Genomic DNA, 17,494 nt, shown 5'->3' with positions numbered 1-17,494 from the left:
ACTATATAATCAAATAAACCTGGATGTCTTAATATATGACCACCAACACAGTTCGCTTTCTCGCGCTCTCTCTCTCTCAACAAATTTCTGTCTTCTTTTGTTTGTCTTAAGAGGAATGATGATTGAATAAAGGGATCTGTTTTTCGAACTTTATTATCTCACTTAATTTCCATCATTCTTCTGCAACACTACATTTAAAAGGAATCTATTTTTTGCTTTCAGTTTTTCCTCTTGTACATGTTTCGTTAACGTAAATGATTCACTCGACGAATATATTTTTCTGATTCTTAGGTTTACATCTGATGTCAAAGGAGTAAATCAATCCGCATCTTTACTGACTTGACTTTACATAAATAATATTTAGAAACACATTGATACTGATTAAGAAATAGTAAAGAATCATACATAGTAAAGGAAATTGAATGGAATGGAATGCAAAGTTGACGGGAGTTTATTTCTCCCTACTTATCGCAGAACATGGACAGAGTCCCTTGCTGCTGGATCTTTCTAATCGGGCTTGTTTTTTTTAAAGGGTTATTTTATATAGCGGGTCTAATTTTCTCAAGTTTTGGTTATTATTATTTAGTTAATTTAAGACGGATTTAATTGCATTCCAATCCGTTGTTGAACCAGCGTTATCGAACCCATTTTATGGGCCGACCGCGGAAGGCTAGGCTTATGAAGCCTGTCCTCCCGACGCAATTCCCCTTCAGACCGTCTACTGAAGTCCTTTCGGTGCTAACTCTTAATAGGCTAGCAGGAATACGCCACAACGGGGCACTAACTATAAGGAGGGAGCAATGCGACCCCTACTCCGGAGGAGTTGCAATTGCTGGTTTATTTTTATCTAACTAGTAAGTTTTCGGAAATTGAACATGAATATTATATAAATTACGTATTTTCTTTAAGTATTGTATTAATAATAATTATAATAATAACAAAATAAAATAAACGAACAGATAAAATTCAAAAACAGGTAATCTCTAACAAAAATAATATGGTAACTCTAATTCACAACCTAGAAAAATTTTTTGTTGGATGAAAAGATTAGTTGCCAAAAATAATCCATCATTTTTTTAATTTATCTCAGTACTGAAAAATTATGTAAAACTTTAACTTTTTAATAAATTATTATAAATATAACTGCAATTTAAAGAGATTCTGAAAATAGTGTAAAACAGAAACACAATCTCACTTTAAAATTTTCAATTTATTTCTAAATATAATATATCAAAGAAGAAATATAAATTAAAAAATAAATATATTTTTACAAGAAGATTAAAATTAATCTTAATCCATTATTTCCTTGTAAAATGTATATACACTACTTCCATTTAAATTACGATTCAGCGTATCACCTAAACCCGTATAATGTAATTTCGTATTTTTTTTTTCTATATGATGATTAAATCAGTATATTAGCTTGAAGCATGTAATAAGAAGAATAAGGAATGATAATTTCGGTGTTCAGGTCTCCTTTATAAAAAAAAATCGTGCAACGGCGTTGTAACGATGAGAAGAAAATGGTAATGGTCTTATCAAATATACAAAAGAAATGGTATATATTTGACTGTAAGCGTCATTTCACTACATTTTATTTCACTGAATGGTACGACAATGTTGAAATAAAATACGAGTATATTAATACAAAAAAGGACCTAATAATTACAACGATGGCAACGAACTACTACGATAATATAATTTAAAATTCATTGAAACGTCACTATACACTTATAATTGGTTATTGTGAATTCAATACTGAATGCATTTACGTAATGATAAATAATAGTCTGAGGAATATAAAACAATTAACTTATATATATATATATATTTTTTTTTTATGACAGTTCGCTTAGTTAATCGGTTCCAAGAAGGAACCGCAAGTAAATAAAATTACAAAAGACACACACATGACAATAGTTGAAATATAATGTAAATGTGAAATAATATATATTTTTTATAAGACAATAATCTATTTGTATAAATTGAATGCCCAGATTACTTCATAAAATGTACAAAAGTCCGTAAAATCCTAACAGAAAAACCAAATACTATTACACGATAAAGGAAAATAAAAATAAAACACTAACATAATTTGCTTATAAAGGAATTTAGCCCCTCCATCAGGCACAGAGAAGATGTTTATCACTTAAGGAATATTGTCCCAACCCAAGAATTACTCATACTCCCCCAGCTCCAGTACGTGAAGGCATTTGAGTCGCCGGACATCCTCACTGTTGTCTAGAAGATTCAACTCTAGAGTGCTCATGTGATTATCTACTGTTTGTAATGAGAACCAAATCGTTTAATTTTCTCGCGAACAAAAGACAACTCCAAATAGTTATGAATTTCTTCGTTCCGTGCAAACCACCCGCGCCTCTGTAATGATTCTCGCCAAGTTACTCTGGAAGGTTGTATAACCTCAATGTTTCTCTTACTCGTCGTACCTTATAGCTGTACGTTCAAATCGGTTTCAGAATGAAATTATACATTAAAAGTTTATTGGACGGCGACAAATGTGAATTTCTGCTTAGTAACCAATAAAATTCCTTAAAGCTGATGTATTGTAAATTTCTATTCGTAAAAATATTTGAAAATAGAATTTAATAAAGATTAATATGTAACAGTTAATAAGGATTCTAATTGAAGTGACAAAATACAATTCTTTACTGTACTATATTAATTTCAGATTACCTTATGACTGCACTAAATAGTTTGACGATTAAATATTCTATTATAAATAAGAAATTCTATGCGCAATTAATATTTATTCATTATTTTGTTATCCGTTTATTTTTGGGTTTATTTAAAGAAAAGTTTGAAATTATTTCGCTTTGTGTAATTTAACTAAGTTTACGTGTTTCATAAATTTGTTCTTGTAAAATATGAGACTCTGCTGAAAAAGTTTGCACACTAGCGTGTTACACAGAGAAAAAAGGTCTATCGAGTTTGTTGTAGCAGCACATGATAGCTAAAATCACCTTCTACAAACCTGTGAAATCCGTTTACCGGTTTGTTTTCAGTAGAAGTTAAAATGGAGTCCAGTACAGTCAATATGTCAACACGGTTAAAACAGCGCGCAATGATCGAATTTTAAACAGCAGAAAACGTGAATGCTATGAATATTTTTCAAAGCGGTTTACGGTAATGAAACTGTTGACAGGAGTACTGCGAATAGGTGGGCGTTGAAATTCCGCGAATTTGAAGCTAGTAAAGCGATAATTGAGGACGCACTTCGCAGCGGACGACCAGTTTCTGTGACCGACGGGAAACATCGAAAGGAGGCGGATGATTTGCTTCAAAGTGACTGGCAAATCACCCAGAAACACATCGCTATTCAGTTAGGCTTATCTAAAGAACGAGTAGGCCGTATCATCGAAAAACTGGATTACCGTAAAATCTTTGCACGATGGGTACCGCGCATACTAACGGAAGAACACAAGTAGCGTCGTGTCAAATATTGCGAAGAACTTTTACACCGCAATCGTGCCGAAGGAAACGACTTCTTATTCAACATTATGACCGGAGATGAGAGTTGAGTACATCATTACAATCCGGAAGAAAAAAGGCAAAGCATGACATACAGACATTACGAATTACTAAACCCAAAAAATTCAAAACTCAAGCCTCGGTGAAGAAACTTCTTTTGACGGTGTTTTGGGACGCCAAACACGTTTATGTGATTGAATATCTGGAACATGGGACGACTGTGAACTCCAAACAGTAAATTGAGACGTTAAGACACCTCAGACGATGATTATGTCGTGTTCGAAAGACCACCATGCCCATAATCTTGCAACATGAAAATGTGCGGCCTCGCACATCGAACGCCACTATACATGCTCTCCGCAAGGTGAAGTTTGTGATAATTCCGCATGCGCCATATTCCCGGGATTTGTTTCGGTGCGACTTTCACTTCTTCTCTCATCTCAAGAGGGATCTCAAAGATAATCATTACACCACCGACGATGAGATGAAGGAAGCTGTGGCCACTTGGATCCGAGAAAGACCGCCAGAATTTTTCAGTGACGGAATACAAACACTTGTTATACGCTGGGAAAAGTGTATCGGTGTAAACAGGAATTATACTGAAAAATAAATATTGCATTTTGTAGATACGGTATTGTATTTTTATTTCATTCCCATGCCACGCATATATGTGCAAAATTTATCAGCTGAGCCTCGTCATTACAAAATAATCAATCAAGAAACACTTTTCTTATAACCCGAGTATTCTTGAACTCATTTAAAAAAAAATTATTTTATTCAATTATTTTCTAAATTAAAAAGTATAAAAATCACTAATTAAATGTCACACTTTACCTTTTATCTTGGCCAATCAGTCGTTATAGCTGGTTATTAATCGAAATAAAAAATGGAGGAGGATTTCTGAGTTCAACTCGTATGTTTTTTTAAAAATGTTTGTTCAACCCGTACTCCTCAACAATTAGAAATTTTTTCAAAACTTTTTACTATAAATCACCCCATGCTTGTAGTTAAATATGAAATGAAATTGTTTAATGAAAGAAAAACAGCATATCTGGCTAATATTTTAACCCAGGAGTTTCCGGATGAAAGGCTGAGTCGCTACCAATCAATGACGGAGGTTGACATTCCTTTTGGATTTGAGGAGGACTTTCTCCTTATATTTTGTAATAAGTTTTTGCTGATAAATGTAATACATTTTTTTTTCTTTTTGACGAAAATATTCATGATGTACAGATCATAGAAAGATGTTTTGTAAATATTTAATATCGTAATTAGTATGCAGTGTTGAATTGCTTTGAAGTAATGATAGATAAATAAATAAAGTGTAATCTCATCTCATAGCAGATTTTAGACTAAAAAGCTACAACGAAATTAATTGGTTGACATGAAGTAAATAAAAGTAATGCATTTCCCACATTCCAGGAAGCGTTAGATTACAATCCCCCGTAGTGCTTTACGTCGTGACTCTGCATTCTTTTTCTTATTTTTATCAAGAAGTTGTTGGTTTCTTGCAGTTTTATTTTCTTACAAGTGCGTTTTTTGGTATAGGGTTTGTAGGCCGCCTAAAAACAAACATTCTTTGTTTGTTTTACATTTTTCATTTTTTTAATATAAAAGAATCGTAAATTTAATTAAAAAATTAATTTAATGTTTGTTTAAATTTCACTTCATTAAAAGCCCATACAAAATTTAACGTTTGACAAGTATTGCAGATGATCATTTTTAATTTAGTGCAGAATTTCCTAAGTCAGTATTTAAAGAATAGTTAAATATTAGATAATTTTTTTATAAAAAAATCATTTTTAAGTGTGTTTTTTTTGTAATATTTACTTTTTGAATTTTTTTTTACTCAGTTTATAAATAATAATAATAATAATAATAATAATAATAATAATAATAAAATATAAATAATACTAGCCTTTTTGTCCATAAAATTTAGTACAGTACAGGTTTTATAACACCGTAAAACAACATTAAATTATGAACAGGTAAAATAAAATGCATGTTAATGTAAGATTACAACACAAATAACTGTTTTTATAAAGTAAAATATTTCTAACCGATACAAGTAATAAAATAGATTGGATTACTTACTTATAATAGTAAGATTTACTCTTGTATTTCTCGTGGGAGATTTACGGAAGTCGACACGACATCTATAAATTCCTCCGTCCTTATCTTTAACAGCATCCACAGTTAGTTTTGCCGGCGATTCAGAGACATGAAAAAAGGCTCGACTACCTAGTATTTTAGGATCGGTCCAATGTCTACCTTCGTTACTGTTACTATCTCTCACATCTAAACTGAAAAATGAGATAAAAGTAAAATCAAAAATTATTTTAAATGATTTTATTAAAATTAGAACATTTAAAAAATAAGTATTAATTAAAAAATAGACTAATAAATAATTGAATAGCGTAGAAATTAATTTAGTATATTTTATGAAGGCTATACAAAATGAAGCGGACGATATTAAGAGGCAAAATTGATTGAAGTTCAAAACAAGTTTTCAAAAGTTTCAATTAAAAGTTTGTGAAAGTTTATGTACGTAAAGCTTGAAACGAATGCTTATATAATATCTTATTTCACATAAATAACTGTACAAAATAAAAATATTTAACTTACCAGTAAGAAAAACAAAAAAATTAATTTATGTTAATAAAATTTTATATACTTATATATGTATATATGTAAAATAATAATTAATAATAAAAATACATATTTTGCTTAAAAATATTATCTTAATTAATTTCTTCGCTTAACCAGTCAACTATATAAACTTAATATAAGTATTACTATAAATTAAATACACAACGTTTCACTTAGAATTCTCTAAGCTTCTTCAGGTGACAATACACATTCATATACACATCATGCAAAATTCTCTTACGTACTGTTTTTAATTTATAAATGTGTATACTTGATTGGTTAACTCAAGAAATTAATGAAAGTATTACTTTTAAGTGAAATATGTCTTTTCATTATATTTAATACTACCCAGTCAAGAGGAAAATGAATTTAAATTACATTTTAGTTAATATTCATATATATATATATATATATTAATATTAACCAGTAATTTACGTAATATATATATATTACGTAAATTAGATATTATAGATAAAATTTATTTTAATACACAAATATTAGTGTACGAAATATTATTGTTGTTACTATAAAATAATTAAATTCACGTACAATATAAAAAATATACATATATAATTTACATACATCAAAATAATTGCTTTTCATGCGAATTAGGTACCCCCTAAGAGATGAATCTCTTGTGGGATTACAGTATCTTACATGTAATTTTATTTCTTAAAAGAATAAAAGAGTGGAAGCTCCTGCATTTAATCGCCTTAAGATAAAAAAGGATTACAGGATAAAAAAATTACACCAATCCTTCACCTTTTCATAGGAGTAAACTTTAAAGGATTCATATTGCGATTAAGTTTTTTTTTAAGCTATATTTATACCTATATTTTTTTATTTATACACTTTATTACGTGTAATTTTATTAAAGAATAACTTAATTGCTGTAATTTAGACCACAATTCTAAACAAATAAAGTTTAAGTCATAAATAAAGACTAAAATATTTGAGACGATACGATGAAAAAAATATTTTTGAACATCACATTTGTTTAAATAACACATCTTATTATCAATGGATATAATAATAATATAAATATAGTCGGCAGAATCAAATTGGTAAATCCACAAGTTAAACTGGAATTAAAACACATAGCAATCTGTACAAAATTGCATGATGCACCGTTACAAAGGGAAGAAATAATAAAGAAAATAGAATTATAGAGATTATACATGAAATATTTTTTTTTCTTTCTGTTAGCTTCCGGGAATCACCGTTACGTATTACTTCATAGAATGAATGAGGATGATATGTAAGAGTGTAAGTGATGTGTAGTCTTGTACAGTCTCAGATCGACAATTTATGAGATGTGTGGTTAATTGAAACCCAACCATCGAAGAACAACGGTATCCACGATCTACTATTCAAATCCGTATAAAACTAACTGACTTTACCAGGATTTGATCATTGGAATTCTCGACTTCGAAATCAACTAATTTGCGAAGACGCGTTCACTAATAGACCAACGTGATGGGTTACGTGAAAATTACTTACAAATATAAAATATACAAATATACGGAAATATAAATTTGCTGTCTTGAAACTATCTGCCATTTAAGTAATATTCAAGTCTCATGTCACTGTGAAGAACCATGAATGCAACACCATAATATACAATAATTGAATCACTTTACAAGGAGTAGAAGGATTTTCAAGGCAACTCTATTCAAAAATTTTACCTGAATCTAGAACATCAAAATTTAAATGTTAATAATACTAAATCTAAATTCGGGCATCCTGGTTAGTTAATCAGTAGACCTTACAATGATATTTAGTATGCTAATGGATTAACTTCAAATCCGAAAACGATAACATTCGTCAAAAAAAGAAAATAATTAAAGTTAGACTAACTTAATTAACTTCTACCACGATAATTCAGATGATAGGATGTTGAAATTTTGGATTCAGGACTGTTGTAACATCTAGTTATGCACCTCCCCTTTTGATTACAATCAACTTGACCAAAAGCGTCCAAATAAGGACAAAATCTAACAAATTTGGATTTTGAACTTTTTCTTAACTGCAAAAACAAGCCCTCTTGTTATAAATCATAACAAGAGGGCTTTTATGATTTAACAAGCCCTCGTTGTTGAATCAACGAGGGCTTGATTTAATAACGAGGTGGGAGGATAATCATTGATATATCATAAGTAGTACTTATTATCATTGGTCCAGAACTGTAGACAAGTAAAATTTTAATTAATGGAATATTTGGATATTACAAGGGGAACGCACATAGCTTCGAATCATACTTTATCTCCTTTTTTTAACTTTTTTTTTAAATTTAAATATACTGATTTATTAATAATCATTAACCTCTTATTGAAAAAAAAATACAATAAATAATAATTTAATAACCAAAAAAAAAAAAAAAAAAAATGTGAAAACATAAGATGTTATTAATTAAATAAAATTTTATGTATTTTTCATTAAAAAAAAGAAATGTGTATATGTAATTTAACAGGCGTACAAGGAAGTCATGTGATGTTTACATCAGATTTTTTTAGCACAGATTTTATTACATTTTATAGTATTATTTAAAATTTAGATAGGACCTACAACAGAATAAAATGTTGCCCGTATGAAAAAAAGATAAGAAAAATATGTCTTTAAAAAAATATCAAAATGAATTCATAGTAAAAATATATTCCTACCGAATAACAAACAATTATAATAATAACAATTACATTGTTATTATTATTATTATTATTATTATTATTATTACAATAATAATAATAACATAATTATAAGAAATGTACTTATTAATATGATATTATTATAATAATATAAGTATAAGAAATATAATTATATCAATGTTATTATGTTATAATTGTGTAATTATTACACTAAAACAATTAAATAATAATGTCAATGTAATATTATTAGAGAAAACATTATACGACCACAAAAGCTCATTCCTCAACGAAATAAAAAAGAATTACTGGAGTCGGTCCATTTCGGTTATCTGGGATAATGTCTTAATATAAGACATTTTTCGTAAGGAAAATTATCTGTTTATGAAATCGATTAAAAATCAAAGTAAAAAAAAACTATTATTCACAAACGATGTGCATATTTCGCACAACTATAAAAATTCCTCAAACTAGCCAAGGAGAATTTAACCAGAAACAATGAAAAACTAATCATTTTATGAATATTATTTAAAATTCCAGAATTATTTCAGAAGTTCTTACAACAACTTCTTTACAGCATGCTTTACAATTTTAATAAAACACTAACATGTTTTTTGATGTTGTTAAAAAAACAGTTAAAATTAAGTGTGTTGAGATGAAAATAAAAAGTTTTTAAAACAATAAAGTAAGAAAAAAGAACTTTGTGTCAGAATGTTTTAAATCTAAAGACAAGGCTTCTGGATCATGTGTGATCAACTTCATTGCTTACCACAAAGGTTAGTGTCTACGAAATGAAACTGAATAGAAAGGAATGCAGAATTCATCAAACGAAAAGAAACTCTTCCAATAAGCTGCAGCTTATGTACACTACGTTGTCATCACGCATTTGTACTAATCGTTTTAACAATTATTATGTTAAATTATACTTTTAATTTTAAAAATAATCATCGTTATTCAAAATATAATCTTAGAAAATTTGCAAAATAATTATTTAAGAAAGTTTTGATTTTTATAACCTTCTTTTAACAAGTAATTAATAATAATAAAGTAATCGCGTCTGCGCTAATAAAAAAAAATTAGATAATCACGGTTAAGCGACAATAGATGAATTATTTTTCAACAATTCACGAAAGAAAATATTTTTGTTTATTTAAGAGCTTTAAGATATTTTTAAAATATGTAGAATTTTAATAAATAATATAAAGCAAAGTTATCCAAGAATACTTACCATACAGAGTCTCACTAATTTTTTTTTTAAGGTTAATGAGACAACAAAAATTATTATTTCTCGTAGATTGTGGATATCAACTTAGCCGTCTATTTTTCTCTGTTTCGATAAACCTCAATAAGTCTATTGGTAAATTCATCGAATTAGTTTTGTTCATCATATAATTTTCTTATTACTAAAAAGTAAAATCTTTTTTTAGATGTATTTACTTCAATTTTATTAATAGCGGTAGTTAAAATATTTAATTATAATGAATAAACAATATTTGTAGACATTATAAAACATTACTGGTTTTTCTGCATTAGTTAAACTTTAACTTTTGATGTTAAGTTAATGATTTGAACGTATCATCAAAAGGTCTTTTATTTGTCATAATTTTTATATATTAGGTGTAATTGAGCTAACAGTTACTTAAGTCTAACTGTCATTAAAGATTTTTCCCAATTTTATATGGGTTGAATGTTCTTAATAACAACCTGATAGAGAGAATACTGTGTAAGAATTCCTGATGAGTAATAAATATCATGACTGACCGGAATTAAAACCCGAATGACGGATACAGATCTATTAGTCAACTACAAAAGCCGATCTTTGTTCTATGAAAATATATTCCAACATTTTTTTTATTTAAAATGTGGTAGAATTAAATGTTCTCCTACAAAATTACAGAATTAGTTAGCATACAGGTTAACATTAAATATTATAACACTACTTCTATAAAATAAAGAAGTAAAATTAAAACAATTATATATTTAAGTCGAAACTCATTCGTTCGGTTATGAATGAAGGAATATTTTGAATGTAAACTTATTCTCTTATATATTTTTATTGTGTTGCATTATCATTTTTTCTTAGCAAATTACGACTGCTTTACCTTGTAAGTAATTTTGAATCATTAACATTTTGGCCTAATGTATATAAGCCAACGTAGACGCATAACATATCCGCTTCCCCTTTCTAACACATCACGTTATATTATTAATATTTTAATTATTGTTGTATCTTTCCATGTATCAGTAGTAAGGTGCTTAACTCTAACAACGTACCTTCACTTTTATGCTAATCTAGGCCTACAGCTTTGCAACATCCTTACTTTACAGTTTAATTTACACGACTAATTTAAAAAAAGAAAAAAAATGAGAGAAAAATAATTCACTTCAGTTTTTTTTTCAATTTTTACAAAAAAAAAAAATATGCTTACTTTGTTATGTAACGGTACATAATAGAGATAAACTTTAAACAACAAAAATAACAACTTTATACGTAAAAATGTTAAAAACAGTTAAAGTTGTAAATTATTAATTGTCTGCACACACTCTACGAAATCGATTTAAGAAATTATTGTAGAATATAAAATATAGTTTTTTTATAATTTGGAGTATGTATTTTCTTTCCAATCTTAAAAAAAAAAAAATTTTTCCATTGCGTAAATTTAAAACTAATAAAGCATAGATTAATTAATTGCTTTCTGAAATATTTAAATGTAAAAAAAAACTGTTTTATTCTTTATGTAACTGGATTTTTTTACAAAAGATATATTTTGAAGGTATAAGTATATATATATATATATATATATATATATAAAAACAATCAATTTTATAATAAAAATTGCAAAAGTAGCTAAAACTGTATTTTACAATACACATTGTAAATGTACTTTAATTATAAAACAAAGCGTTTAAAATCAAATATTGCAAAAATAAATAAAAACGAATATAGTTTAATTGCTTTAAAAATTATCAGTACTTTGTTTGAATAACAAAAATAAATATTTCGTTAGTTGTTCAATTCATAATGCCAAAGCAAAATATATAACCTACTGTTCTTGAATATCCTATTTTTTGATTATTTTTTTTTTTTTTTTACTTTAATTACTTTAAACATTATGTACTGCTCAATATAAAAAACACACGTGTATATTATGTTTTATCGTAAAATAATAACAAAACATATTTTGTAAACTTGAATTCTATCTTATGTAAGAATAATAACTTTCGAGTAAAAATTTTTAGATAAAATAATATTATTCAACAATAACATTATTGTGCCATTCCTCCAATCTTCTTGGTATAGCGGTAGCGTCTCAGCACTTTATATGGAGGTACCGTGTTCGAATCCCGGTAATCATGGCATTTTTCATAAGATAAAAAATTTCATTTCATATTCCTACGTACAAGCTTTTTTGTTAGCTTCTGTGGTGAACTGATTCGTCAGTCAAATAAAGTATCAACTCTTATTGTTATGTTTACTTACGATTAGTCAAATTAGATGAAATTAATCCGATATGTAATAAATGATTTTCATAAGAATTGCCATTTAAGAGGGAATCAATAATGTGTCTATAAATTTTTGCGAGTGCAGACGTTAAAATCTTAGATTTCCGTACTAATAGTCAACGGTATAAGGTATACTGAACGGAAAATACTACTTATTGGTCAATTCCAAGCTCTGATTATTCGAAATCCATTAGAAGGGGAAGCGCTTTTTTTATTAATGTTTTACTTGAGTTACCTTATTGGTGATAGCTACTACATTCAAATAAGTTAGCTAACTAACAGACTGAAATAAAGTAGTGTGTGTGTGTGTGTGTGTAAGTCGCGTGCGCGCGCGTCACGACACATGTGTGTATATATATATATATATATATATATATATATATATATATATATATATATATATATATATATATATATATATATATAATGACTATTTGCAGGCTTTAATATGTTATTATTAACTATAAATACGCTTAAACTGTAAATTTTATTTATACTTAGCTGTAACATTATAAAATTACATCAAATACTACATGAATATATTATTCTGAAACTATTACGTTCATCTATCTCATTTTATTGCGACAGATATTACATTTTATCTATACACTTCTCAGGTAGTTATGGCTGTTTTCGGGCTTCTCATTCAGATTTTTTTATTATCATCTAACATATAACTTGTAAAGTACGAATTTCTCGAGAAAAGGTTTTTCTAATGTCATTCATCGTTAAGTGACCATAGGGAATTAAAAAACGAGATGGGAAAAATAAGAATTCACTTTAAAATGTAATTAAATAGGTTTTTTGCTTTTTTTTATTGTAGTGTTTTATTTATAATCAGTTTCCCAATTCCCAAATAACGAAACTATACGTAAATCTTGTAAAGCAATAATGGCGTAAAAGAGAGGTATTCATATATACTTCCTAAGACAATAAAATAAAGGTCTGAACAAAGCATAGTAGAATTAAAAGTACAACGAATAAAATATAACTGACAATGCACACAAAGTCCGTAACAAAGTACACATAAATCAACAAGTAATGAAACAGAGAAAAAAAGTTGAAAACACAGCTGTAGGACTTTCCCCTCATGAGGCTTTTTTCAGACGCATGGTTTGCGCGTGCACACACAAACAACTTAATTAAAAATTTTTATTTATCATATTATTTAAATATAATATTTTTTGTTTATTTAAATCACACATTCTAACTGAAGTGCGCGCGCGCTTCTACTATTTCATTCCCGCGGGTGTGCCAGTACTAGCAGTCACCATTTTAAATACTTATTTACACTTTAATATTACCTGTGACGTAAGAAGATAACAGGCGTCTACAACAGCTATACGTTTAGTACTACACTAGCGCTCCTTTTGGCGAGAGGGGGTACTATTGACGCAGTTCATCCATCTAGTCATAGCATATTTAAAACAATTTTAGTGATAGGGGTCGAATTTTGCAAATTTTTTTTGACACCGCACATACAGACGTACATCCGGAATATTTCCTTCCGGTTTTTGTGCAATCGCATTTAGTTTCGTGTTTTGTCTTCTCTATTCATTATTCCACGTGTTTCTGATATTGGTTAATCAGATAATTTTCAATGGCGGCTATGCGAATAAGGATTACGTCCATATTCTCACAAATTGTTGCCATTACAACAGCTTCGTCTGCGTTTTCATTTCTTGATGTACCAGCACGCTCTGGATTCCATACAAAAATAAATCACTTTTTCATTTGGTTTCCTGCACACAGAATGTATAAAATATTTCCGATAAGGACATACTCAATGTTCTCGTTCCGAATAGAAGTTAGTGCGATTAAACAATTGGAACATAGTAGCACTTTCTCTTCACAGAAATGTTCTGAGTAGCGAAGAACTTGCTGTATAACAATAGGCTCAACCGTGTAAAGGCTTGCCATATCTCGCAGTTTCCACGAATTAGCTTCTAAATTTATGTTTATAAAGTATCCAACACCATATTCAGTTTTAGACCCATAAGTAATAATTTTCATGTATTCCACGTATTTAATGATGATTATAAAAATGTACTGTTAGAAGATCACTGCTGGTTTCTCTTTTATTTTTCCATAAGGTGATCTAATCTTACGCTTATAAATGGCAAAAGCCATGTCAAAATTTTTCTCGTAAAAATTGCTAATATATGCGGGAAAAAGAATTTCGTGTTTTGTGGGTAACTTACGATACCGATTCTTGCTAGTCTGGAATAGATAGCGTAGTATCATATAAATCAGCCAAAAAAGTATTATTAAAAATGATATAGATAGGAAAGACCGATACATTTGCCACATATCTTAATAATAAGATTTTTCTTTTGTAATGCAGACATTATGCCGGCTTCAGACGCTAAACCAGTCACCGGACTCGTACGGAAAGCTCCTGTGGCATATCTCATTCGTTGTTATGTATTACTTCCTTATAACTTTCGCACAACATTCTTAGATGCAACGTTCTAGTGGATGAATATGCAATACACCCGTAATCGAGCTTCGATTGAACAATGGTTTACATAACCGCACCTAACACTTAAATGCATCTAACACTCAAATTCTGTATATAGATCCCAAGTAAGGGATTTATCTAATAGAAGAAATAAAAACCGTACATTATCTTTAAATTGAATTGGATGGTAATCAGAAGTCAAAACAAGACTACGATGAAGAATTCTATTCCGACAGAAGTGCGCATAGCAAGTTTTTCCTGGTGAAAATTTGAATCTGGTTTTCCACATCGATAATGGTATTTATTGGCCATTGCAATATATAATTCACAAAAACTGTATTTTACTGAATATACGATTGCCAGATGATCGACGAAAACGCTTTTACGGATTTATCCTGGAATGGCTACAGTATACAGTTGATTCTGTATACCTGTAACGGTAAACAGTTGATTCAAAATTACACGGAAATCTGTTAGCAGATGATTTTATAAGCAAAAATAAAAACTTTCATATAAACATACGGCAGAATACAGTTCGTAAGCGAGTTTCAGGTTGTGAAGCATTTAGACTTTCTTTCTGCTCCGTCTGTGAAATTAAACCGTACTAACATTCTTGGGGTACAAATTGAGGGTTAAATTTTGTCCTATTGGTTTTGTTCTAAAAAATTAAAAAAGTAATCCCAGACCTCTATCTTTGTTAGGTTTTAAGAAAATTGGGTAAAAAAGGGAAACTTTGTCGGAAAATACACTTTTCTAGGTTTAGAATAAAATAACTTTGTTAATGTAACAAATTTTTAACTTTGTTAAAAATTTTTTGTTCACTTTGTAGAGAATTTAATTCTAAGAAAATTTATGTAAATTACGTCTGTTAAAGGAGAATGTTAAAAATCAGATGGGGGGATAAAGTGACAAATGTAGAGGTATTGCGGCAAATAGATGAAGAAAGAAGTATTTGGAAAAATATAGTTAAAAGAAGAGACAGACTTATAGGCCACATACTAAGGCATCCTGGAATAGTCGCTTTAATATTGGAAGGACAGGTAGAAGGAAAAAATTGTGTAGGCAGGCCACGTTTGGAATATGTAAAACAAATTGTTAGGGATGTAGGATGTAGAGGGTATACTGAAATGAAACGACTAGCACTAGATAGGGAATCTTGGAGAGCTGCATCAAACCAGTCAAATGACTGAAGACAAATAAAAACGTCTGTTAAAATTAAACATAAATTTGAGAAGTTCAGCTTTAATTAGAAATAAAACATACGAACTGGATCGGAAGATACTACGCCGGCGGAACCGGCATACGTACTGGCAGGGAACGGATGCGCAATCATTGCATTGACTCCAGGCCCCCTACTCACCGAAGCTTTCAGAGTTCCCATGCAATGACATACACGGGCACTTTACCACATACTTGCCATCGCGAGAGGCATGTTAACAACGGAAGAATTTCTGTAATACCTAGAATCACATCACATCGACCCTGGCCGCAACATCTCCAGCACTAAAGATGGTGTAAGTCCGTATAAATGTGGATGATTTGCAGGTGGCCGAAAAGTCCAATCCTTATAGTGACCTGTAGATGGAAATTAGGTCAAAAGAAAATTAACTTTCTGAGGAAAACGCTCGGAGTCCCGTTAGCCAGCTATATGTACTGTACTATACGTATGTACAGCTGTTACCGCCCTGGAAGTATAACACATCATCTACGTGGTATTTTCCGGAAGTGGGGATTATCTATCTAAGGAAATTATTAATATTATCATTGTCATCGGAGCTTGGAGTCGAGCTTCAAAAGTATACAGTAAAAATCTAATGGTAAGCAATGGAATTAAAACTAGCAAACATACATCTAATTAAATTACGTTATTACTAGCCAGTCAGGGATAACAGGGATATCAGTCGTGGAATAACACGAATGTATCTTGAAAATTTTAAAGTAATCGGTTGGTTGTTTTCGCGTGATGCTGCTTCAAGCAGGCAAACACCGGCCGCCACAAATTTTCCCATTTATATATTAAATATAAATTACTTTTCTTTCATATGCCAAAATTTATTTTAATTTAGCTACTGTTTATAAAAAATTCTGTTTTACAGTTCTTTATAATAATAATTTATTGAATAATAGATAGCTTACTAATTTATTTTTCGTATTATTAGTATTGTATTACTTTTAGACGCATCAGGAAAAGTATAGTATTTTGAAATTGATTCTTATTCATTATCATTAATTTTTATAGGTAATTATTAATTTCACAAAAACGCGATCAAGTGATATTTTAATTGGCGTTTTAGATTACAGTAAACAACTGTGTGCCTATATTTTTAGAATGATTAATTGTTGTACTTGGTCGATTTTGCGAGTTGCGCTAATGTCGGTTAAATGTTATACTAATATAAAACCGTTACAATATTCGACAATGTTTAAAAGGGAACACATAGATGTGTAGTAGTTCTACCCAGCGTGTCTGAAATGGTGCTGGCATTACTAATAGTGGAATAGAGGGATAGTGGACCGCGACAGGATGTTGTAAGTAGCAAGAATCCAGTCACCTGATCTGAAATCTACCTCCATTCTCCATGTTAACTGAGCTTTGTAAACTTTGACGAATAACCTATCAGTACTAGTTAAATTTAAACTATTTTTAGTTGAATTATAGCTTATTCAGTCGGTAAAATAAATTTATTTCTTATTATTGTCACCAGTAACTGCAACTAATTATATGTACGTTAATTATTTTAATAAATAAATT

The 17,494-nt window shown here is 29.4% G+C and overlaps 1 protein-coding gene across 1 annotated transcript in view; it reads right to left on the bottom strand.

The window, feature by feature from the left end:
• The window catches only part of LOC142324536 (neural cell adhesion molecule 2-like), a 1,211,812-nt gene that overhangs the window by 779,267 nt on the left and 415,051 nt on the right, over positions 1–17,494 (bottom strand). Inside the window, exon 3 of the mRNA XM_075365375.1 lies at positions 5,584–5,792. Coding sequence (XP_075221490.1) covers positions 5,584–5,792 — 209 coding nt within the window. The remainder of the gene's footprint in view (positions 1–5,583; positions 5,793–17,494) is intronic.

This window comes from Lycorma delicatula, chromosome 5 (assembly GCF_047948215.1).
Source record: "Lycorma delicatula isolate Av1 chromosome 5, ASM4794821v1, whole genome shotgun sequence".
Classification (NCBI taxonomy): domain Eukaryota; kingdom Metazoa; phylum Arthropoda; class Insecta; order Hemiptera; family Fulgoridae; genus Lycorma; species Lycorma delicatula.
Note: the sequence above shows the minus strand (reverse complement) of the source record. Positions and strands in the feature narration are given on the sequence as shown.